At 38.7% G+C, this 23108-nt stretch overlaps 1 protein-coding gene across 3 annotated transcripts in view; it reads right to left on the bottom strand.

The window, feature by feature from the left end:
• Positions 1–1873: 1873 nt before the first annotated feature.
• Positions 1874–23108, bottom strand: part of IPO9 (importin 9) — a 34232-nt gene continuing 12997 nt past the window's right edge. For all 3 annotated transcript variants that reach the window (XM_083508465.1, XM_083508467.1, XM_083508466.1), the window contains exons 3-24: positions 22062–22148; positions 21625–21826; positions 20412–20500; positions 19112–19198; positions 17776–17895; positions 16921–17021; positions 16155–16213; positions 15573–15724; positions 15216–15314; positions 14690–14796; positions 13833–13972; positions 13287–13446; positions 12806–13032; positions 11894–12042; positions 10160–10288; positions 8390–8665; positions 7697–7863; positions 7316–7449; positions 6463–6582; positions 5435–5539; positions 5067–5143; positions 1874–3899 (exon numbers count right to left, since the gene is read on the bottom strand). In XM_083508465.1, coding sequence (XP_083364591.1) covers positions 3789–3899; positions 5067–5143; positions 5435–5539; positions 6463–6582; positions 7316–7449; positions 7697–7863; positions 8390–8665; positions 10160–10288; positions 11894–12042; positions 12806–13032; positions 13287–13446; positions 13833–13972; positions 14690–14796; positions 15216–15314; positions 15573–15724; positions 16155–16213; positions 16921–17021; positions 17776–17895; positions 19112–19198; positions 20412–20500; positions 21625–21826; positions 22062–22148 — 2898 coding nt within the window. In that variant the 3' untranslated portion in view covers positions 1874–3788. The remainder of the gene's footprint in view (positions 3900–5066; positions 5144–5434; positions 5540–6462; positions 6583–7315; positions 7450–7696; positions 7864–8389; positions 8666–10159; positions 10289–11893; positions 12043–12805; positions 13033–13286; positions 13447–13832; positions 13973–14689; positions 14797–15215; positions 15315–15572; positions 15725–16154; positions 16214–16920; positions 17022–17775; positions 17896–19111; positions 19199–20411; positions 20501–21624; positions 21827–22061; positions 22149–23108) is intronic.

The raw sequence follows: 23108 nt of genomic DNA on the forward strand, positions 1-23108 counted from the left end.
AGAGCCCTTATGTAGCCTGGATTGTATTATACTTATCCCTGCCAGGGCTAAAGAACATCAGAAACTAAGGCTGCAGTCCTATGTACTTAGTTGGGAGTAATACGCATTCAATGCAGGACTTCTGAGTAAACTAGAATAGAATTCCACTCTAAATTGCTTGTTGTTATGGTTCTTTACCTGCTAGATTGATAAGGCAACATGCACATGTACAGATGCTGGCCAGACAACAGTGCAAAGTTAACCAAATGGTAAGCCTTGTTGTAAAACTAAATACAGAACATATCCAGGGTTAGTCGTCTGAATGCAGGCAGGCAGTTCTTGCATCATTTAAGCAAACAGATGCATATTAGCACAGGAAGGCTTTTGTGTGTAGAATAAAGCAGACACTGAACATTTATAGTGTTTATTAAATTTTATCTACACATAATCAAGACACAAACAATATTTATGGATAGCTTTAGCTCAGTTTCTAAAATTGCATTTGACCAGATCTAACGTCTGTTCAATTTCTATGAAGCTCTGAGAGTTCCTCAGCAAGATAAATACATATAAAAGGGAAGTTGCTTGCATTTTCTTTCATCAAGATGTATAGCAGGCATTCATTTTAAGGAGCAATAAAAACATGAGGTACTCAAAGCCCATCCTTTAGTGTGCAAAGATAGTTTAAGATTACAGGATATTTTAAGGGACAATGAATGTATGAGCCATAAACTGTTTCTAGTATCCTAAATAATAGTTTAATATGCTATCCTGAGCTATAAACTCCTGAGTTTACATTTTAGCTTTATGTACTTCAAACACAGGATGTTGTGATTTTTACAGTTCTCCTATGTAAAACACATTTTAGACATACCTTAGAAAAGGAAACAGAAGGGAAACCATTCAAGTGGATGTTTCACACTTGGGGTAGAACCAAACATAGCACTAAATCTTGCACAATGGAACCTCTCCTTCCTCTCCCCACCCCATGTGTGCCCCCTTAAATGTACTCTAGAACATTTTTGGGGAGGAGATTCCTGTTGCACAAGCAAAAATCCTTGTGCTAGCAGGGCATGGTAGTTGAATCCCATCCGTAGTCTTTAAAGTTGGTTGTGTCACAAGATTGTTCTCGGCTAACTGGTCTTTTTTCAAGTTTCCTAACTTGCACAAAAAAGCCTTAAGGCATTTATTTTTTACAGTTCAACGGAATATTTTTGGCAAGACAATAAAAAAAGATTGTTCTTTAAAGAATTGCAAATGTCGTAGCTTTCGATACTGCCCTCTTCCAAGAAGTTGGCGTCACTATTTGACACCATTTCCATAAAATAGTCTAAATTCAGCTTCAATTTAGAAATGGTTTATAAACTATTAAAAAAAAATCTTTTCCTCAGCTATCTCCAGTCTTGCCGCCTAGATGGTTGTTACAGGAATAAGTAGGAGGAATACCCCTCACTGTACTTAACATATATAAATAGGTTTTTATTAGGAAGACATTTAAGATGGCTAACTTCACAAGAATGTCAGCTATCTATATGTTTTGTCTTGGCACAGTGGTCCTAAATTTGTGGAGTGCTAGAAATTGCATTGTTTTATGCTACCCTCTCATATGCCACTATGAGAGAGATGACTCAAAGTTCAGACCATTGCTTTCACTTCAGCTTCTTTGCCCTAGCCTAATATTTGCCTGAAGATACACATGTGGTTAACTGCTATTTTCGCAATCTTCTGGAAGTAGATCCATAGCAAACAGGTTATTTTTTAAAATCTTCTTGCAGTAAGCATTTTCTTAAAAAATCATGTTGTGCAGTAATAGATTAAGTTGGTATGGACTGACAATAAGAAAGTGAAGTTATAGCTTCTGATACTACAAAGAAAATTAGACATTGTTGCTCTGTAGATTTTTTTAAAAGTTTATTGTTTTGTAAAACTCTTGTAACTCAGGCAACAGCCTCTAATGCAGAACAGAACTTCAATGAGACAGCTTCTTACTGGCAAATTAGGCTTGAGTATAAAAATGCTGTCAGCAAACAACTTGAGTTGGAGAGACATGCATCCTACATATTGCATCTCAATTAGATTTAACAAAAATACAAAATAAACTTACCTTCAATTGTTTTTTGTACTGTTCTTAAAACTATTTTAGCTGGTTTTATGGTATAGTTGTAAATTGCCTTAAGGCATATGCAAACAGCAATTCATTGATGAATAAATAATAACCTGGTCCAAATGTGCTCATACATTCCAATTGAATTACGAGGAGGGTGGAACTACAGTTAATATTGGTCCCTCAATTAACAGTCTCTTTTTGTACACTCAGCATGCAAAGCTAAGCTTGGCCCCAGCACGTTTGAGATCTTATTTCCCTTGCTGAACCCCTACTGCTTTTTCCTCCTAGGCAGTGTCCTGCAATTACGCAGTTGAAGTCTCAAGTTGGGGCTGAAAGCTCTGACAGCTGTTAAACTGAAACACTCCCCAAACCTCCCAGCTTCTCACGATTCATTAAATTTTATCCATTGAACATGAATAAAGTATTATAAATCCAGTTTTCAGACCTGGCAGCCATCACTCTCCTCCATCATACAGTATCTCATCCAAACTGTTGTAATACACACATGAACTGTCTCTACTGTATTTTTATAAAGTTGATAGATCATGACATCATTAAATTACATCATTAAATTTGGGTTTAATTTTGGAAGACTCATATAACCTTTAACATAAAAACCAGTGAAACAAGCTGTGCAAGACCTCAAATTAAAGATACCTATACCTCGTTCAATGCAGTGGCAATTAAAGGCTGGTATGCTTTTCACATGTGGATTTTAAAGAGATTACCAAAGGATGCAACTTTGTTACCTGGATATTTTAAAAAGAATGATAACAATGGAGGTTTGAACAGTTTTATTTTTAATTTCTTTCCCAAAAAGGGAGAAAAAGGCAAAGAGGTGTTGTGAGATGCATCACTGTACTTGCAGATTAGCCAGTAAATGTTAATTTTATGGCCCTATAAAAATACACATACTAATTTGTGGACTACAGCTTAGCCATATTGTGTGATTTGTGCATGTGAAGGAAGCAAAAAGTATACGAAAGCTGTATTCATGGAGTAAATAGACAAGTTAAATACAATCAAGATTTTGTATAAAAATGTTTGGTTGCAAAACCAGTCATCAGTAACCACAGGAACTGAGTTTTTAGCAAGCCTGCTCAGAATGGGTGCATGATAGCTTTAGAAAAGAATCATGAGAATAACGGAGCTCACATAGGAGTCGTTTACTTCTATATATGAACGGTAAACAATTTTATTTTTCAGGTTTTAATCCAAGCTCTTGTATTGTAAGTGGATTCCATTTCCACTCAATTGTCGGTAAAAAGATGCCATATGGTAAGATCAAGATAATTTACCCTGTGTGACAGAAGTGCAAAGTGGGACAAAACTTCCCAGTTTCAATACACATCCGAACGAATGGCGATGTCTTCCTCATTTCATTAAGCTGTGCTGTGAAAAGTCAGTGAAGTGCTTTTTCAGTGGAGAGAAAGTTGGCTTTAGGGCACGATATTTTTCTCCTGAAAAGCTGATCTGAAGAATAGTGTTCCCATTGTGCAAATCCAGTGTGCAAAATTCTATGCACATCTGCCTCTTGTTGCCTTCAACAATCCTTCTCTTAACCCTACATCATGATAAGATAAGGAACAGTTCCTCAAAATAAAGATAACCACATCTGGTGAATAATGCAAGATGTTTCATGTCACAAAACGTGAAATAAACCAGAAAAATATTTTCCAGATATGTTCACAATGCTCAGGATTTATAAGCCAATGGTCTGAAGAACTCTTCTTTCATTCTCATTGAGGTGGTCTGAGAACATTGCATAGCAAGGCTGCTGTGCAAACTGACATAAGAAGTTTGTAAGGTAAGCCTATAAGGAAGACAAATAGTTGTCAATTCATTTCCACAGGATACTGCACAATTATTTATACGTGAAATTATTCTATAATACAGAAGAACAATATATTAATGCAAGAGAGTGATAACAATATAAAATGCTCAAGACCTTAGTTTAAAGGTCTTAAACCCTTAAGCCTTGTACCACTCCAATGTTCTTTTCATGCCAGGCAAAATACCTTTTTATTTTTCCACCTGAATTGCTCCCTGTCAGATACTAATACTAATAATCTGTCACTGCTTTGCTTTTATTGCTTCTGTTGTTTTAGTTTATTTTGTTTTGGTATGATTTTACCAGTTATTTTAAAATAAATGATTGCATTTTAACCCCAAAGAGGAGTTTTATTGAATTCTAATTTCAATTTTTATTTATTTCTTTTTCTTATACATCAGACACAGTATTGTATAGCTCTCTTGCTGTTAAAAAGAAACTTTCCTGAAAGATGAACCTTCCCCTCCAAATACAAACCCTCCACTGACTACAACAACTCAATGGCATTAATCCTCAGTTACAGCAAAGCAGTTTGGGAAGGGGGAAAGAAGCAGAACGTTTTCAGTCATTTTCCCACTCAAAATTAGAACTCCAGATGCTTCCTGTCCCAAGATTTAAAAAGCTTTTCTCTTTAAAGAACAGCAGCAGAGAACTATTACATCCCAATATTCAGGACCACTGGTTGGCAACACAGAGAAATCTAAACTGTATTCCAGGTATCTGAATTAAGTCTTTTAAAAGATTAGAATACAGTGGTGCCTCGCAAGACGAAAATAATCCGTTCCGCGAGTCTCTTCGTCTAGCGGTTTTTTCGTCTTGCGAAGCAACCCTATTAGCGGCTTAGCGGTTTAGCGCTATTAGCGGTTTAGCGGCTATTAAAGGCTTAGCGGCTAAAAGGCTATTAGCGGCTTAGAAAAAAGGGGGGGAGCGGAAAAAAATCGGAACACTCGCAAGACGTTTTCGTCTTGCGAAGCAAGCCCATAGGGAAATTCGTCTTGCGAAGCAGCTCAAAAACAGAAAACCCTTTCGTCTAGTGGGTTTTCTGTCTTGCGAGGCATTCGTCTTGCGGGGCACCACTGTAAGTATTTATTAGAAAAAGTATTTAAAAGGATTAGTAAACAGCAATAAAACCTTGATCATTCAACCTACCTGTAGGTCTATCTGATACAAAGGATCCTTCAGTGCATCTGGATCGTCTTCGTCATCATCTTCATAATAATCGTCATCTGTAAACAATGTGATATATGAGCCATCATATTGGCAAGAAAACACCAAGCACAATTACAGAAATCTGTCTTTTTTGCATACACTTTTTGCACTGAAAGGAACTACAACACTTTTATTTAGACACTGAATACATTTGAAAGAAGAAATAAATTGGTGTTATTTCAGTTCTTATACAAGTCACATTTGTAAACAACACAGTGAAAGTGGTTTGTAAAATACTTTTACTAAAGGTTTGGGTCTACCGCTCCCTGCACAATTAATCTTCACAAGTTTAGAACTGCTTTGCTCACCATACTTGTTTGTAGCAAGAATATCAGACAATAGCTGCCCTGTTAACCCTTCGTCTTCCTCCTCCTCTTCCTCTTCTTGATCTTCCCACATATCATTGGATTCCTCTGTTAATTAAGAGAGAAATAGGTTTGCCATGAGGAGTGTGTTTTTTTGTTTTTGATGTAACATTGATGTAACGTTTTGCTTTGCTTTCACCACCTGGACATCACTTTTTAACTAGGAGGCATACTGGAAATTTCAATTTGGACAGAGCTGTACATTTCTGAGCAAGCAGAATATTACCAAGGAAGCTGCAATTCTCGCCAAAAAGAAAAATAAACTGAAAGTGCCATGGTTGACAATGGAATGCTCTATATGGGTACATAGAAAGCTCAATTCTAAGCACATATACCTACAATTAAGTACTATTTTAAAATTGTATTTATTGCTAAGTAAATTTGTTATATTATTTTGGTTAGTAATTCACATACTTCTAATTGAAAATATTTGTTTCATGGAATACTTAGTATTTCTAGTCACTGTGGAAAATTACATAGAATTGGGGCATATAAAGGGGGCAGAGCTCTCACTTCTAAGTAAGAAGACCTATTCCCAGGACTTCTATTCTCTAAACACCAGAGCTCTCATGCAGCTTAGTGCAGATCTAAGATTGTCCACAGCATGTGAGCATTCTCTATGATTTATGGGTTAAAAAAAATAAAACCAAACACACCCACACTGCGGGCATAGTTGACATTTTGTGCTACAGAAGCAGCAGTCATATATTTTAATGTATTACATTTATATCTTACCAAGGAGCTCATTGCAGCATACTTGGGTCCCTATCCCTCCATTTCATCATCACCACTACCTTGTGAGGTAGGCTAGGCTGAGAGACAGTGACGGGCCCTAGTGTGAGATTCATGTCAGAATGGAAACATGAACCTGGTCTTCCTAGGCCTAGTCTGAAACTCTTTACCACTGCCACATATTGGATGGCACCAAATGATAACCACCATAAAGACTGAAAGCCACATCAGTGTTGTACCTTGACTCCATTCTGCAGCAGTTTGTCGAGAAGAGCTTGCTTCCATTGCATTAGAAAGTTCATTTATTATCAATTTTAAGATTTTTACTAACAAAGGAATGTTTGTCCAGCGTTCAGGATCTGAGAAGAATAGAGGGGAAAAAAATCTATACATACAGCTAAGAATTTAGGAAATTCGATGCAATTACGTAAACGTTCACAACTGTCTGAATGGGCATTCCAAATCTGTTAAACTCTTCAGTTTTTAAAGTTGTCACAAAAAGCAGCAGTAGTCAACTCTTTTCAACACTATATATTCACTATGATCCCATGAGTTTGACCAAGCTGCGGGAGGTAGTGGAAGACAGGAGTGCCTGGTGTGCTCTGGTCCATGGGGTCACGAAGAGTTGGACATGACTAAACGACTAAACAACAAATGATCCCTTTAACATTGTTTTCCAAACTAATGACTGAGTATACATCCTGTTGAGCAGTTACATTTGCAGCATCAGGGAGAACTGGATGACTAAATGCCAATCCTTTGCACAGTCATCATCATTATCTTATTATTTAAAAGGTGGCACTCTTCTATATACGATTGCTATTTGTAAGTCAGCAACTGTTCACTGTTTCTGACCAACATGCATTTAATATTCAACAACTATCAAATCTCTTATGTCTGTGTAAGCCTTGCATTGTACATTAGTCTGAAAAAGACCAGAAAAAGATGTACATGTCATAACTTTCAAAGCTTTTAATTCTCTATCAGTGGCACTTAAGTCCCACTGGTTTTGATGGGAGTTGTAGCATATTTTAATGGACTTTCTATGCCTCTTACTTCTGGCTGATTCAATCTTGAAAGAATAACACTTACTTTTAGCTGCTTTTGATCGTGTGCGTATTCCTTCTTCCATATTAAATATTTCTTCTCCTTTTACCCTGATATCCTGCAGTCGCTTGTCATCTGTATTGATACCATGCTGGAGGAGTTTACACAGGGCTACAGAGCTGAAAATTTTAAGAGGCACATACTTGAAGATCAGCTCCATTCTTACTGTCATCCTATTTACAAGACTTTAGAACTAGTTTTCCCTTATCTACAAATTAGGGGCAGAGTGGTTTGTTCAAAGAGCAGGTTATTAAAGCAAAACCAGGAACAAACAACTATCTACAATGACATAGGATTCTTTTAAAATGAAAGGTATGAGCATGCTCAAGTATTTCAAGGCATACATGTGATCAAGGGACACCTTACCTGACCTTGCCTTCATATTGTCCATAGAACAAATGTTGTCGACTCATCCACTCTGACATTACAAACTCCAGGGCAGGCTTGCCTGTTGGCCCAGGTAGACTACAAAGAAACTCTAGTAGTGGTTCAAGTTGAGAATGAACCAAGTGAGCAAATACCATGATCAAAGACTGCAAGAGAGACAAAGTAAGATAGACATTTTGACTTTTGGGAATTTCAGTGGTTTTACCAATGCTTGAAACTGAACTCAACAATAACATCCTGCAAAACCAAAAAAGGATTGCAGGATCAGTCACTGAACTTGACTGAAAAAGTTACAAAGCACCTAGTCCCCATGAACCCTGCTAAGAAGCTTAGTCATCTTTCATGATGCATCTCAAATATAATTTTAGAAGTTCTCTGCTTAAGTAGCAGTAATGAACACAAGTTGTTTTGTACGCTAATACAATATTTGTGGTAATCATAGGGAATATACTGTTTCATAAGCAATGGATAAACAAACTTGTGAGTTCAGTTCAGAACACCCACTTACAACTGGAATACCATCCCGCCAGGCATTAGTGAACATATCCCTCACCAAAATGGCTTTGCTCTAAGCCAGGTCATCTTCATGTATAAAACTACAATATAGCTAAATACATCAAGGGGTTTGGGCAAGGCAACTCATTTTATCAACTTAAGTTTTGAGCCTCTTACCTGCATTACAGTGAGTGTTTCTGCTTGCTGCATTTTACTAAGAATTGCTCTCAGAATCTGGTCGAGATTCTCTCCTAATTCACTCCCTGCTTTAGAAATCAACGTGGAAACTAATCTGCCTACAAAGGCAGCTGTGAATTCTGAAGTGCGTGGATCAAGAAGCTGGCTCACCACCTGCATCACATACCACAGTCCATTGTGGCCTTGCTCATCATGCCACTGTGCAATTTGCTCCAGAGCGACTGAAATGTATGCACGTAGACACTCACCTCCATTCTGAAAGAACAAAGCACGTGAGAATACACACTTTCAACCTGCCAAGTGCTTCAGACATTTAACAAACAGCATTATAGGCCCAAAGGAAACAAACTAACTGGCAAGAGTTTGTACGAGTCAAAAACTGTATGTGGAATATCTTTTTCATGCAAACTTGCTCGTTTCCTTTTATGCCAGGGCTAGGAAATAGTCCTGAGTGCCACCAAAACATTTTTATCTGGCAAAACTTGCACTTGGGAATAATCTGTTATGATGACAATATTCTGAGCTCATGCATTGAGAATGCTATGAAAACACAGGATGCATTTCTGGTCTTGTTAGCTGCTGCATAGATGGGAGACAAATCCTGGAACTGTATCTGAATATAAACATGATCTACAGCCAGCCAGCTGTGAAAGACTCAACTGGGGAAATGTTACTTATTAAGCAATAACAACTTACCTGTATTGCAGGCACAGTAGTACCAGTGCCAACAAAGACATGATGGAAGGGACCCCATAATTCATTAGTTTATGCTTTATGAGTTATTGTTTTGGATTTGAATGGGAACTACCTTTCCTAGGAAATCAAGGTCAGTGAAGTTTGCCTCAAGTACATGCAAACTCTATTATGTATTATTTATTTTATTTATTCAACACTTTGCTCACAAAAGTGACCTACTTAAACCAATTACAAAAGCACAACCAAAAACAACCAAAAACTATTTTAAAAATCTATACAAACAGAAGACAGGTCTTAAAGATCCTGCCCCACTACAAGAAATCGTAAGTACTTAATAACATTCAAATTAATGGTCAAAACTCCATGTAAAAAGGAACGTTTTTGCCTGCCACCTAAAAATAAATAAAGATGATGCCAGGCAAGCCTCTGGGGAGCATTCCACAAACAGGAGCCACCACTGAAAAGGCCCATTCTCATGTTTCCACCCTTCAGAATTTCTGTGGAAGGGGTACATTGAGAAGGGTCTCAGATGATGATCACAATGTCCAGGTTGGTTTATGTGAGGAGCTTGGACTTCAACTCACAACCTCCTTTCAAATATTCCTCTGTGAATATAATTCATCTTTAGGTTTCTTGCTTCTCTCCAATTCAATCATATAATTTGAGTTGTGTTAATAGTCTAAGAAACAGTCTCCTATGAAAAGTTATATCATTCTACAATAAAAAAGTTACTAAAAATATTATCAAGGTACTATCAAACCCATTTATTTCTCTTAATTCATTCTATGATAGATTACCAAAAGAAAAAGAGAGGAGCATGAGGTACTCACACGCTCTAGTATTTTGGGGGCTTAAGCAAGGTAAATTTCAAGTTACTATGACCAAGAATTATAATAAAAACAAGATACTTATGCTTTCAATAACAGATCCAGTTGCAATTTCCAGTCCATAAACCTAAACATGATATGCAGTATGAAGTGGCTGGCTTCAACTCAGAAGCTTACAGACAATGCAAGATCTAACAAAAACTTCCCTCTTCCAAAAAATGATTACCTGCATGGTAGCATGGTCATCTGTGTGTAGACTACACTGAGCCACAGCAGGAAAAGCTTGGCAGATTAGGAGCTGTGAAAGGGGAGGTTTAGTATTCCTCACAACAGTTGTTAATATGTCTATTGAAGTCTGAAAAAGAAAAATTCAGATAGATGGTGAGTAGTTTTGGAATAAGGAGACACAGCACAACGTCAGGAAAGGAGCAGATCAATTTGCAGAAAACATTTTTGTCATTGCAAAATATTCTTGCAGAGATTCTTCCAGATGGTCGCATCAAGAGTAGTCAGAAGAGTGGTAGTTTCAGTGTGCTGGCTAGAACCAAATTAAGATGTTGAACTTAGGTCCCGTTGAACTCGAAGAGTTACATTAGTCATGACTAGCTCTCATGGAAATAAATTATATTTAAATTCAACTAACGTGCCTGGTCCAAACACTGTGAAAAATCCTCTCAATCTGGTTAACGGTTCAGTTTTTACCAAGAAACAGTTACTGAAATAACTAACTGTGAGACCTAAAGGACCAAAGACAAGGTATGTGCACTGTTCTCAAAATATATATGGTGGGGGCACAACTTACATGCATTCTATTTATGCAGATCCAGCTGCAGTCGGTCTTCCTCAAGTGGGGAGCGAAGGGGGGGGGTCCCGTTTCAAAATGGTGTTCCCATCACTTCTCCACAAGGAATATCCCCCCGTGGAGTGGAAAAGGGCACCTCAGGGGGCTTCCCAGCTAGCAATGGCCCACCCCACCTGGCCCCATAACCCCTATCCCTCTCCACATGTGCCTTGGCAACAGAGGTGAGGTACCACTGCTCTCCTGGCTTCCAAACATAGCATGTTGCTTGAATGGGAGGGAGAGGCACAGGGAGCTCGGCACTGTGTAGCTGTGTAATGGCAAAGAGTAGAGGACTGGTTCCATTTTATTGTACAATACTGAATTCACAGCACCTTATCTCTGCCTCACTTCCTCCAGTATGTGCCAGCAACATGCTGTGCTTGGAAGGTGGGAGAGCAGTGGTGTGCAGCCTCTACCACCCAGCTGGCTGCCAATAAAAGAGAGGGTGAACCCAGCAGTGCTGTACTTCTTGAGGCCATTAGGTAGCTGGAGGTGCTAGGGTTCATAGTGGCAGGGGACGAGATGAAGAGACAGGGCAGATCTGCAAGTGCCAAAGAAGCTGTGAACGGCCGCTGGGTTGTAGCTGCAGTTGGCGGGTTGCTCAAGTGCTTGCTGCTGCCAGTGAGAGGAAGAACGACCTGTTGCTGCTGGTGATGGAATTTCTTCTTCCTACAGGCGACTCTCCATTTACATGGGGATTATGTTCCGAGCCCCTGTATGCATAAGTGAAATGCGCATAAGAGGGGAGCACCCCGGAGAGTCCTTGTGGCTTGCAAAGAGACCATCCCCAGAGCCCAAAGAGGCCGATCTTTTGGGGCTCTGGAGTCTCCCCGTGAGTCAGACTTTCCAGGTCTCTTCCACAACTTTCAGGTTCCTGGCACTGTGCATGTGTGCGGTTGTATGTAAGTAGATTGCATGCAAGTTGGGAGTTGCCTGTACACAATTTTGTGTATATGTGCTTTGTCAAAAACCAAACCCACACATAAGACACGATCCAACTGTATGCCCTTCTCTTCCATGACTATGTATTTTTCAGTAATAAAAAATATTTCTGTTTTTATAAACTGCATTAGGCTATATAAAGCATTTCACGTTCTGAGAAGATACCCTCATACTTACTGCACAAAGCCCTGCTGGAATCTTATCAGCAGGAGCCTGCATGATGCTGACAAGGGTTGGGATCAACCGCATCTGCATTGCATCTTGGCAGGCTTCTATTTGCGCTAATTCCTTAAAGATATCTTGAGCAAGTGAGGCCACAACAGGATCTAAAGCAAGAAAAACACCCAATTACCAAGAGTATAAAATTACATCAAATTATATTACTGAAGTAAGGAAATGAGGCATGCTAATTTTAAATCCTCCTAGATCAAATATGATGCTCTTCCATTATATGTGACAGGGTTCCTCCTTTCTGCCTAAACAAAGCAGTTTATTTTAAATTATAAAGGTCAGAAAGAAAGTCACAGCTGTGATGTTTGCCTTTGGTGATTCGTGCATTGTATGTGGGGATGCCTTAGCTTGACTCATCTGCAGTCCCAATGTCATGATATCTGGTTAGAAGTATCAACAATCAAGAGTAAAAGACTAAACAGTGGGAAAGAATGCTTGATTTCCACATACTTAAAATATGTCCCTTGCTCCTAGCTACTAACAGTAATTATTAAATGCAAAGGGCGGAAGAGGTGCTACCAGAACTGGGTGAAGAAAGATGCAGAGATTCTAATCAACCACACCTCAAAATTTCTGGCATTATTTACGAGAAAACAGGATTGAAATAATATATAGCTCTAATTATTATAACTACCAAGTTCACCAAGCTCTAGCTGGGACATTTTCACGGATTAAGAAATGAGAATGTCAAACACAATTTCTTGATGGATTTTCCTATCCACGGAAATTTCAAAGTTGTCTTTCACAACAAGGCATTGGGAAAGCCAACACATACATAACCCTGTTAACTGAAGATAGCTTCATGAAGATTATCTGTATCCATAATATGATCATTAATAGTTTTGCCTGAGCACATACCATTACTATATTTGAGAAAGATGGCAATGGTAAAGGGGCAGATCTTGTTCTCTACACTTGCTGTAAAGGCTGGATCTACTGTGCAGACAATGCAAAGTGTTTCCATCACAAGATTGAGGACCTCAGAACTAAACTGAGCTGCTAAGTGAATTAGTCCATCAAGTATACTGGGAAGGAAAGGCTGCAAGACGTGGGTGCTTTCAGATATCTTCAACTGGTCACAGTACCTAGGAGGGAAAACCCAAAAAACATCAACAGTCAGTAATATAGTAATGGTGTCCAATATTTCTTCCAGGCTGCAATCCTATCCATACTTATCCAGACATAAGTCTGGTTAGGGCTTATTTCTGAGTAGATATGCACTGTCATAATCACAGAGTCAAGGTTACAGCTTCAACATTGTCACAGAAAGAAATTGTGAACATTTCCTTGTATAAGCCTACAATCAACTAATATAGGTTCCATTTCTTGACCTACTTACCCCCAAATAGCCCTTACTGCAGAAATTCGAACAGAAGGGGGTTGAGTTTCATGAAGACCACTAACTGTGGCTTGTAGGAACTGCTGGATGAGCTCTGGAGACATTGCGACTGTGAAACGACTGGCAGCCCAAAGAGCACGACCAAGGAGGAAAGGAGACACTGGAAGAAGGAAAAAAGCGTTCGTGCATTTCTCCCTCATTACCATTAAACAGAAGGATCCAATATATTATTGAGAAGAGCTGTATACAGAGTTACAGAATGGTCTTCAACTGTTTACTCATTGTAACTTTACTGAAATTAATGGACTTAAATTAGTCATCTTCATGAATTGCAATGGGTCTACTCAGAGTAAAACGCCTCTCCCACACTGAAGCTCCTGCTATTTACATTTTATGCCTCCCTCCTGCGTTAATATTTTGATGTTAATGTTTTAGGCTAGTTTATCTTTTTTAAGTTTAGAAATCTATGGGTAACAATTTCTCCAACACAGCTTGAGTTTCAGGTTATTTTCTAGGAACCAATCAGTAAACCAAATGATGAAGTACCTGACAGGTTGAGGTCTGCAAGAACTACATTTGTTAGAAATCCATGCATATCAAAGTGTATTCTACCATTCTTCACACTGTCTGTGATAAGAGATTTGACAGAACCTAAAGCCAGCATGCAAGCTTCATGTATCTTCCACCTGCAATAAATAAATAAGTTAACTTAGGTCTTCCAATATTCATTTTTCTAATTTACTTCTGGAGAAATTATACAGATATGTTTTGTTACCCTTAATAACACAAAAGGTAAACATCTGTATATATGAACTGTAAACATGGAGTACTGTATAATTAAAAAGAAAGTGGAAAAGAATTTCTATAAAATGCTGTACTGGGGGGGACTGGGGGAAAGTTAAGCCATTCAGAACTGCTGTAAATTGTATTATGAATGAATTTATGCTTTTCTATTAATCTGACTCCATTAACAGATTTAATCAGATCATTGGTTTCCAATTAGCTAAGTACTGAGGCCCCCGTTTTCAAGAGTCAAGCCACTGACCCCCTACTTTTGAAAATTTTGATATCTCGATGGTAGCTTTTGTTATGTGAATGGTGTCACAGACCCACTAGGTGTATTACACGGACCCCCCAATTGGGAACTTAGATTATAAAATGCATAGTCCTCCCCCCCAAAAAAAATCCTACAATAATTTGGATAATCTAACTGGCATTCGAATAGTACCAATATAGTGCATATGCACTATAAATACAATTTTAACAGCTGGAAACTGGAATAGTTAAGACTTTCAGTTAATATCATTTCTGACTACATCAATCAATGAAACTGATTTGTTTTCGTTGCCTGCTAAATAATCTGAGATAGTGCCATCAAATGAATAGCTGCCACCCAGTCTTACCAATGCTCAGCACCACTGTTTTTAGCTTGCTCAGCTTCCTGCAAGTGCCTTGTAGCTGCTGCAGCCAATGCTGTTGCACTCTCATTCTGGAAATCAGTCGCAACAGCCTACACAGAAATATAATAGGATACATTTTGCAGACAAGAAAAAAGGGAACTCATTTCACACTACACCTTGTTGAAAATCAAGCTAGATGTTTAAGTACATAGTCCTAGAACACAGAGAATCTGGGCATGATAGAAATGCCCTCAAATCTTTATTCTCTGTTTCAGAATGACTTTTTCCAAGATGCTTAGTGGAATATCCAAAGGGAATGAAATCACAGAATCATAGAGTTGGAAGGGATCTTGAGGGCCATCTAGTTCAACCCCCTGCAATGTAGGAATCTCAAATAAATCATACATGAAGTGGCTCTAAAGAAAATACTCAAGCACCACGTATATGGGTTTGTATTTGTGTATAAGCTGCATGTGAAAAATCACTACTATTTACCATTACTGCAAAAACACTGCATATTATTTCTTACCAGCAGTAAGTCCTGTGCAGCAATCCTAACTGTGTAGGAAAATGTATCATCATCTTCATCTTCAACAAACTGTTGTGGGTTTGCAGTCCAGACTTTTATCTAAGAAGGAGAGCACAATACGTCAGTAACTTATAGGAAACCCTTAGCCTATTCAGGAATACATGCAACTAAATTAACCAATACATGCAGAAAGGTTCCAATGTTATTTTTCAGATCACGGGAGACTATTACAAAGGAACTGATTCAATAATCATAAATATTGTATTTTCTATCACTAAGTTCTAACCAGCTATAAAGGCTGTATACGAAGCGTTAAAAATCATTTTCTAAATAATAATGTACAGTAAATATACTTACCTGCTCTTCTGTAATCTGCATATAGAGAATGATGTAATATATTAGCTCTGGCAATGCTTTCTTCACTGTGCTTTTAAATTTGTGGTTTTCCAACAGAGCATGAACAAACTCAAATATGCTGAATACTAGGTTTTCAAAGCCCAAAACTTCACCTAAATTTGAAAAAAGTAAAGATTGTTAAAGTCAAACTTTTTCTGTGATAGGAAAAATTATGAATAGTTTCCAAAATTAATTCAACTTATTGCATGACAGTCAAACTATTTCTTTTTTTTTTTACACAGTTTCAAATCTTTGCCAACAGCAAGGATCTTGTTGTTTATGTTGCTGTTTTAACATTTAAAATCTCAACTCTAGTTATATAGAAATATATTAAAAATTATTGGCTTCACCTAAGTTAGTCAGTTTTAAATTTTTTTCCAAGGTTTCCAACAAAAAGTACTTAATCTTATAATATTCGCACAGCATGCTTTTCAAGGATGACTTCTTTCTTCTAGAGATCCATGTGCTGTGAGTGTCTTACAGATGTTTCTTATAGATGTTTTGATAGAGTTTCGATCACACCTGTAACAGTGAGTTTCTTACCATCAGAATCCACTGGGTCTTCTACTTCTTCTGTGTAATTTACTTCTGTTCTCACATAGGTATGTTAGTTAAGGAGAAATAGATTCAGTTGACATACTACCAGATCATGGCACCTTTTTTTAAGGACCAAATCCTTTGCAATGAAATTAGTATACTTCAGTCAGCGTAAGTGAGCAACAATACCCCTTGAACAGGAAATCAATACCATATTGTGGCTAATTCTTTTTTTTTAAATAGACAAACTGGCTGCATATCACAGCCATCTTTATTACAGACGTTAAAATGATTTTTTTCTTGCAACTGTTGATTATGTGATACTTTTTTCTCGGGGTTGTAAGCCACTTAGAGAATAATCTTTTTGTGAAGAGGTGGTATACAAATAAAGTGATAATGAGATAATCTAAGGTCCAAACAACAAGTTATGACACAGATGCATCCATGTTCTTTCTTAGAACATGCATCCATGTTCTTTGAGGAGGCCCATTCTGTATCAGGCCTAGGTTGAGGGTGTCCCCTCAAAGCTGCTATTTGTTCCAGTAGTCAAAATATTCAAGCATGCCTTCACCTTCTCATGTCAATCTTCTCAGTAAGATATATTATTCAGAAATGCCACAAAACTAATTCTTTCAGCCTCAAGTCATTTGCTTGTGAGTAAAATGCTTGTTGCATGTTCAAATTTACACCACCACTGCTGTTTACTTTTTCCTGCCTTAGTACATCTTTCTAGAAAATCTGCTCTTATTCCAAAATGCAGAAAAAAGGATATAAGGCTGCACTTTCTGTAAGTGTATTCCACACAATAGGAAGGATCTGTTGCATGGAGGAAATCATATGCCTTGGGTAGTTTTTCACTAAGGCTGTCACTGCCTGCAGAAGGAAAGGATCCTTAGAATCATTTTTTTTACAAAATTAGTAATTTTCCCTCTAAAAACCACTATATTCACATTTCTCCATCTCAAGAATAGACTTGTCTGATATATATGCAAGTGAATGCTAATACTGAAATGGGTAATTAAATGAACACAAACATGAATCTATTATTCTCTGATTCTCTGATCCATAGACACAGTATGACCCATAGATTCATTTATGTCATTAGGAGGCAGCAGCTGACAATTGATGGGAGAGCTAGAAAGCCATGTCCATCTTTAACAACCCAACCGGAAACATATTACTGTCTTACGAAAAGCTAATTCATGGGTTCTGACAAAGGACAAACAAAGGGTTGCACACTAACCCCTGGCCTTATATGCTCCAATCTCATTCTAGATAAATTAACTCTATAATAAAATATCCTGGAGTAATTTCTAACAAGGCATTCATACCACTTCTCCAGGAGTAGCATTTGTAAAATGAATACTTATTTTTGATCCCTAACAGAGCTATTTTACTCCTATGTAAGGGTTTCTAAAGAAAGATATTTCCTGAAACTCTGTTGTGTTGTATTTTGTTTACCTAAATTGAATGGCACCTGTTATTAACTGCTACATTAGTATTGTTATAATGTCACATACCATGTAAATAAAAACAAAGCTTAAGAACACAATTTTTGTTGCCCACTACAGCAAGACTTTCAAAAAAAGGTTCTCTGCTTACATGCAGGTGTATTTTATATACTTACCTTTAAAACCTCCATTTTAAGTCCACTATCTGATGTAGGTCCATCAGGCAGTTGTAGGGCCTGAACAAAGGCTTCAGTGAATTGCTGCACCACAGGGAAAATAAGGACTTTGGCTGCTCCCTACCAGAATAAAAAGTATCATTTGGTTTTCAGTTACAGCAATGTGTAAACTGCTTATCCCTGGAAAAAACAGTGAAGGAAACTTGTGACTCACATGCCCCAAAGCTCTTCATGGTCTCCCTCCTCCTTAAAAACAACTAACCGGTTCTAATTGCTGCAGATTTTAAAGCTACACATAATCTCTACATCTCATTTATTTGTCACTTAGTTTCCAAGCTTTGTATTCAACTAAGACTTACAGTAGACCCACTGAAATTAATGAACCTATGTTGGTTGAATCCCACCCAAAATGGCTCAGCTTGCCCTTGGCTTCCCCCTCTCTCTTAGTGTTCCAGTAGCTGCCTTCATAAACCCTCAATTACTTGGCTTCTCCCCATACCCCCAAACACAATACACTCAAATACTGTCAACCAATTGGATTGCATATTCAGCAAGCCTCATTTGAATCCAACTACTCTCAAGATGAAGGCATGCAGGTGGCGTTGTGGGTTAAACTACAGAGCCTAGGACTTGCCGATCAGAAGGTTGGCGGGTTGAATCCCTGCCACGGGGTGAGCTCCCATTGCTCGGTCCCTGCTTCTGCCAACCTAGCAGTTTGAAAGCACGTCAAAGTGCAAGTAGATAAATAGGTACTGTTCCGGTGGGAAGGTAAACGGTGTTTCTGTGTGCTGCTCTGGTTCGCCAGACCTGGACCTAGCCACATGACCTGGAAGCTGTACACCGGCTCCCTCGCCAGTAATGCGAGATGAGCACCGCAACCCCAGAGTCGTCCGCGACTGGACCTAATGGTCAGGGGTCCCTTTACCTTTTTACTCTCAAGATAGGCTCTAAAAATGGACTAAGCATACCAGCTTCCATTCCCGGGAGACTGCTGGAGGTCTCCCCTTGCCACACATTATAACCAAGTTAAAGGTTCATGACTGTCATGCTAAAAATTATAGAAATTACCATTCTCTCAGTTTGGCAACACATTTCGCACCAACAGGCGACCCTCCATACACTCTAGTCCTATACAATGCAGGGTATAGATCGGAGGGTTTGGACATAAAAATTCACATTCAAATCTCCTTTCAGTCATGATGCTAGAAGGAATTTTTGATCTTGTCACCTCTTTTTTAACCTATCACAGTTAGTACAACCCTGTGTCAAGTATAATGGAAAGAATATTATACTACTACAATCAACACAACTCATAAATAAGGAATCAACAATTTACCTTTTCTAACTCCTCCATGTTACAGATCATATGGGCACAAGTAGTGAAGATTTCCACAGCACGTGATCTTGTACGAATACCATAAACCTAACAGGAAAAGCAACTTGTCAAAATATGAAAACGACTAGTGTTTGTTAATGTGTTATCAGCAGTTGCCGCCCACAATACTAGTTCTTCCTGCTTCACAATTCTGCAGAATTGTATCTAGTAAAAAGTAGTTAGCTTTCTAATTTTTCACTGTGCAGACAACCTAAAATTAGCACGATTTTCACTGATATTTTAAGGTAGAATAATATATACTTTCAAACTAGCCTTTCAAAGCATTCCTAGCTGAAATGTTCTGACATTTAATTTTCTGTCACACATACTTTATTAATCTGTTTCTACTGAGAGAAAATCATTTCCTTGTACAACCAAAATAAGCAAAACACTCATTTTTGTAAGAAATTTTCCTTTTGTAAAATATTCATCTAGAATCATCACATAACTGGACTTTGGATTTGACATCCCACTTTATCACTTCCCTAAGGAGTTTCAAAGCGGACACAATCTCCTTTTCCCTTCCTCCCTCACAACAAACACTCTGTGAGGTAAGTGAGGCTGAGAGATTTCAGAGAGAAGTGTGACTAGCCCAAGGTCACCCAGCAGTTGCATGTGGAGGAGTGGGGAATCAAACCTGGTTCACCAGATTACGAGTCCACTGCTCTTAACCACTACAACACTCTCTGTGAGAATAATACTAGGATCACTGGGGCACTAACAGAATTGGCTTAGGAGGCAGATAAGCATTGAAGAAACCATTATATACAACTTGTGTTGGTGTAATCCTTGATACAGCATGTAGCTAGTAGTATATTTATAAATATCACTCTAGACCTGGAAATATGAAAACTAAGCCCAAAGGCATCTTCTCTGTCTATATTATGCAGAAGCTACCACATAGGGGCCACCAGCTTCTTGCAGCAGAGCCAAAAACACACCTAGAGGATAGTTCTTGCCACACACCATGAGCGTAGTCAAGGGGGGACAGGGAGGGGCAGCTGCCCCCCATCAATAAAAATACATAGCTAACTGAGGTTCTGCCCCCCCCCAACAAAAGGCCTGCCCCCTCTAACAAAAATCCTGGCTACACCCATGCCATACATCCACATTTCAACTTTTCTAGGGATCCTCTAAGTACATATTTAGAAGAGAAGCTAGAAGAAGTATGTGTTAACTATGCAAGTACTTAGTAGGATGGTTCCTCTAATGAAAATTTTGTTATTCCCACTAGATGGAAGTCATCCATTTTCACCCATACCTCTGCCATTGTAAAAATCTTGTACATCTCTGGAAGAATAACAGGAGCTACAAGGGGCATCTGTGTATCTGTCACCTCCCGAGTAAACTCTAGAAAAAAGAAAAGTAGCAAAGTACTTATTCAGAGATTATTCAGAGTAACATCTCACTTCCATATTGTTCACACACATTCACAAATGGGCAAGGGTTAAGTTTCCTTTTAGGATTACATAAAGCAGAAGTCAACTTCCTTCTGAGGTGTTAAACTGCATCTGGGTTGTATTGCTTCAGACTACAGGCGGTTGCTCACATAACTGAAGAGTCCACCATACATAACAAATATTTGTACACAGAGGACTAAACTATGAGGCTGAAGAGTTCTAGCCTAGCCTTCTCCCCAACATCTAAACCAGCCATAGCTTTACAACCTCAGTGAGAACTAGGCTTATATCCAGTACAGGAGTCATTCAGAATTCAGCATTAATTCTCTCTCAGGAGTTACATGCAACTGTTTTGAAATTATCCACTTAACATTCTCCCTAATTCTCACATTGTATAGCCAAGGCTCAGGCTTGATAGAACTACAGAGGTTCATTATGAATCCGCAAAAAGAGGATGGTGGCGTCCATGAACAGAGCAATCACTGATGGCCTTTTGACTAAACCCAAAGTATCTAACATTTCACTCAACAGTTTCAAGAATTCAGTGTAGTTGAAGTGGCACAGGGGGACTACAAGATTCAATTGGGAACAAATTTGACAAAAATGCTGTTAGCCTGATGCTATATTACAATCTTCTGTAAAAACCCAACCCTGCAGAGGTAATAAAAAATAAATCCCAGTTCTACTGGATTTTTTTCTGTTTTAATTTAACATTTATGAACACCATAGTTATATGTACCCTGCTAGACAGATGAACTAGTGACTACGTGCAAGGAAGATGGCTAGAGTGGATTATTTGCTGAAGATTTACTGGAATCAACAGTCTCATCTACTACTACACCTAAATTATTTTATCATTACGCAGCTTCCAGAAATTTGTACAAGGAGAGGGGGAACTAAAAGTATTTCCAATATTACAAGCTGCAGTATGAACAATGTAATTTATAAGGCAAAGAAAGAAGGCAACACCAAGTTTCCTATCTAAAAAAAAAAAGTCAACATATTAAAATGGTTTGGAAGCCCCAAAACAAGTTGCAAGAACTACTCAGTTAAGACGACACAATCCTCACATACCTGTAAGCACTCGCATAGCTCCATGCACTGCATTCAGATCCCCACTGACAAGCATTTCCATCAACAGATTGAAAAGCTCAGGCCAGGCTTCAGGCCAATCCCAATGAGCTATCGCTGAAACGGCATACGCAACACTTGAACGTACTTTGCTAATAGATTCTCGCAACCCATTGGGAAGCAGTTCCCTAATGGCAGCTTTTGCCTGTGGAAAATGAATGGTGGAACTTAGCAAGGGACACCAATCATTTGCACAACACAGTAGGATGTTCAGATGCTATACTATTCCAAGTCACGTATCAGTAAATATCCAGCTGAGATGTATCCTATACAAAAAGTTCTCTATACATTTATAAATGGCTTTAACTTGGAAATCAAGGAAACACATCTCTCTTCCAAACTTAAGCATTATGTAACTGAGCAATTAATGAAAGTATTACCCTTTCTGTAGTCTCAGGAGGTCTAAACTTGTCTGACTGGGAACACCAATGAGTTTCCACATATTGTTTCAAGATCACAGAAGCCAGCTGCGAAGGAAAGCAAGGAAGATAAAACAAAACTGAGCTGTTGAAATTTAGGTCTTCAAAGGTCCTTTTTATCTCTTAGATTGCCCACAGAAAGGGCAAAGCTCTCAACATTAGATAAACATGCTAATTCAGAAGATGCCTGCTTCTTTGGTGTCAAAGTACAAGAAAAGGAATGTCAACCATCATAGATACTGTAGATTCCGGCGTATTAGGCGACTGGGCGTATTAGACGACCCCCCCCCCCCAATTGGCAGCTGCAATTTGGGAGTTCATCTTATAAGCCCAGCACCGGGAGAAAGCCACCCGTCACGGGGCTGAGCCTGCCGCCCATTTCTGCTGCTTCCGAAGAAGCAATGGGGGGCGGGATCCGCACCAGGCGGTTTTCTCCCGGCACGGAGCTGAGACTGCCGCCCGCTGCTGCTACTTCGGAGCCGCCGCAGCAGCAGCGGGGGGCGGGCTCCTCTCCGCACCGCCCATACCTGGTGTATAAGACGACCCCTGACTTTTTAACCTCTTTTCCAGGGTTAAAAAGTTGTCTTATACACCGGAATCTACGGTATGTGCAAAGTGAGGATTTTGTTGTGGTCTGTGCTTCAGTAATAAAACAATGTAAACATTCAGAGGCAAGGCAATAAATGCACTTTTCAATAGACAAAAAGAACACTTTTTACAAGGACATCATCCTGTCTTACACGATACCATGTTCAAGAGTTAGCTTTCTTACATTCCTCACTCTGACAAGGGAGATAAGGACTGCCAGTATCAACATTCCAGTGAAGTCACTCGCTTTTGGATTGGCATGATCCTTCCTACGTTAAGCACTTTTGTTTTCAAGGAGAGAAATTTAAGCATGTGCTCTCTCTCTCATTTGATTTAATGGGACTTAAATGTGCTTAACTTTAAAATGTTAAAAATTTAATGTCCTTATTGATGTCAGTCTGTCTATTTTAAGAAAGGCAT

The sequence above is a fragment of the Podarcis liolepis genome (genome assembly GCF_965112155.1).
Source record: "Podarcis liolepis genome assembly, chromosome: 6".
Lineage (NCBI taxonomy): Eukaryota > Metazoa > Chordata > Lepidosauria > Squamata > Lacertidae > Podarcis > Podarcis liolepis.